A 2,253-nucleotide genomic window follows, 5' to 3' on the forward strand; every position below is an offset into this window, starting at 1 on the left:
TTTTTCGTACATTCAGCAACCAGTGAAGCGTCCAGCGTTAAGTTGTACCCAACGGGAACGGGGAACTCATGCCAGGACTTCCTGATATTTTGTACTTCTTGAGAGCTACCCTTCGGTAAGGTAACCGTAGTGAAAATGATTAAACCGTTGGTTGCATCAGTAGCCGCGGTGGACAGTGATGTGCAGCTGTTGTCATCAAACCTCGTTGTCATGGTTAGATTCACGCCATCAGGCTCTGTCAAGAAACTATCTCTGTGCTCAGGTATGCCAGTATCAGCCACGGAAAAGGGCGCACAACAGCACAGCGCGAGGACCACCAAGCACAGCACGTGGCGAGAGGGCCGCATCAGCATCATTCCTGTCAGCAGTATCACTGAAGTCGCCTGTGTCTGCGAGGGAAGAGAAGGAACAAAGCAGGTGGCACACACAGAGAGACACAGTAAGGAGTGTCACTCCACCAGCACACCGGCATATCACACAATGTGTCCAACATGCGCCACAGTGCACTAAGCAAGAGAAGAATCATGTAATGTGAAAAAAAAGATATTTAAGGATGAAGCACACTCCCTCGAAAAGCAAAGCCCTCTTATAAACAAAGAAATGGCACTGCCCTCACCGACATAATGGAGCCCAATGAATAATGTCGAGAGTCTCATGGGACAACCTTAGTCCCACAGCAGTAGTGAAGCAATGATATGAAATGAAATGTAGTTTTACCATGTGGAGTGGTGCCTTGCCGACTGTAACCCCTTCAGTGGGATCGCCGTTTCGCCGCCACATCCACGACTCAGAAAACCGAGCAGCCAATCAATGCACCCAACAGCAACAGCAGTGACGGCGCACACATCCATCCTGCGCTGCCGCTGCCGTCTGTGCTGCCACTCCCACCCATCGCGGCACTCACAACGCTGCTCGATGGAAGCAGCGGAGACTCAGGCGCATCGCTGGCTGGAGAGGATGTCTCCCCAGTGTGTTCATTAGACGTTGTGGTGGCTTCAGTGGGTTCGGTTGAAGAAAGACCATTAGGCACGGCGGCTGTCTGTGACTCACCGGCTGGCGGGGCTTGTGCATCGGCTGCGTTGGGTAGCGCTGCAGGGGGAAGTGTTTGGGTGTTGTCCTTTCTTCCTGCCGGTGCTTGAGAAGCAGGTGAAACTGGAGTATTGTTAGGTACTTCCACTTCTTTCTTATCTTTTGGTACACCTTGACGTTGTCTTAAAGCAAGTCCATCATTTATTAAATCAGCAGCATCACCTTCGTTACTTGCATGATTCACTGCGATGCCAGAAGGATGCCCGTTGTCCTGCTTAGTCTGCGGCAGTTGTGAATCAATGGTTGTCTGAGGGGTACGTGGTGAAATAACTCCCTTTTTAGTCTGCTTCACAGCTTCATCAGCAGCAGCTTCGGCGGCTTCTGCAGCCTCCACCATTCTTCCAGCGGCTTCAACCGCCTTGTTGGCGTTCTCCAGTGCAGCTGTGGCTTGTTTATTCGCACGTTCGGCTTGTTCCACCATTGCGGTGACACTTGGTGGTGCATCATGAGCGTACTTCTTGAGATTTGCTTTATTGGTGCCTATTCTTAAGGCATCTTCCGTCTCCCTGCTCGCACTCGCCACCATGGCAGCATCGTTCACTGCGTCCTGAGCGTGTTTCTCTGCCTCCGCTGCGCTCTTCTGAGCCTTCATTGACTCCTCCGACGACGAACTGGCATTACTCGAGGCGCTCAGCAACGCTGCATGGGTGGTCTCTGCGTGTTTAGACACTGTATTTGCATGCTCTGCGAGTGGACTATCGGGCAACTTCACTACTTTTTGAGCTTCATTGATAACCGACATAACACTCGCAACTGCTGCAGTCGCTTCGTTCATTACGCCATTCGAGCTTGCTGACAATTTAAGAAGAAGTTGCTTTGCTGAACTAGATGTTGTCATGGCATTCTGAGCTTTTTTCTTAACATCAGCAGCCTTTCCATCATCAACTCCAGCTGCAACAGCCTCTTTCAGCTCATCAGCCGCAGTTTTCGCAGCCGTCACAGCCTTTGACGCCTCTTCTGAATCATTCTTAGATGTTGCAGCCTTCTGGTAGACCTCTTCGGCAGATCCTTTGGCAGCATCTGCGGCTTGCTTTACGGTTTTAAGAACATCTCTTGCTTCCTTCACATTCATCCTCGTTACCCCAACCGCCGGCACAATCCGGCACAGCAGCAGGAGGGCAACAACGAACAGCACGTGGCGCACCGCCAGCATGATACTGCAGT

At 51.4% G+C, this 2,253-nt stretch overlaps 2 protein-coding genes across 2 annotated transcripts; both read right to left on the reverse strand.

The window, feature by feature from the left end:
* On the reverse strand, positions 1-356 carry DQ04_17431000 (hypothetical protein; the record flags this gene model as incomplete). The annotated part of the gene is made up of 1 exon (XM_009317591.1): positions 1-356. A coding segment is annotated over one exon (356 nt), but the record flags the coding sequence as incomplete, so codon positions are not given.
* A 431-nt stretch (positions 357-787) lies between these two features.
* Positions 788-2,161, reverse strand: DQ04_17431010 (hypothetical protein; the record flags this gene model as incomplete). The annotated part of the gene is made up of 1 exon (XM_009317592.1): positions 788-2,161. One exon carries the CDS (start codon positions 2,159-2,161, stop codon positions 788-790), a length of 1,374 nt encoding a protein of 457 aa, XP_009315867.1.
* Between the last annotated feature and the right edge of the window lie 92 nt (positions 2,162-2,253).

The sequence above is a fragment of the Trypanosoma grayi genome (assembly GCF_000691245.1).
Source record: "Trypanosoma grayi strain ANR4 Tgr_1743_V1, whole genome shotgun sequence".
Taxonomy (NCBI): domain Eukaryota; phylum Euglenozoa; class Kinetoplastea; order Trypanosomatida; family Trypanosomatidae; genus Trypanosoma; species Trypanosoma grayi.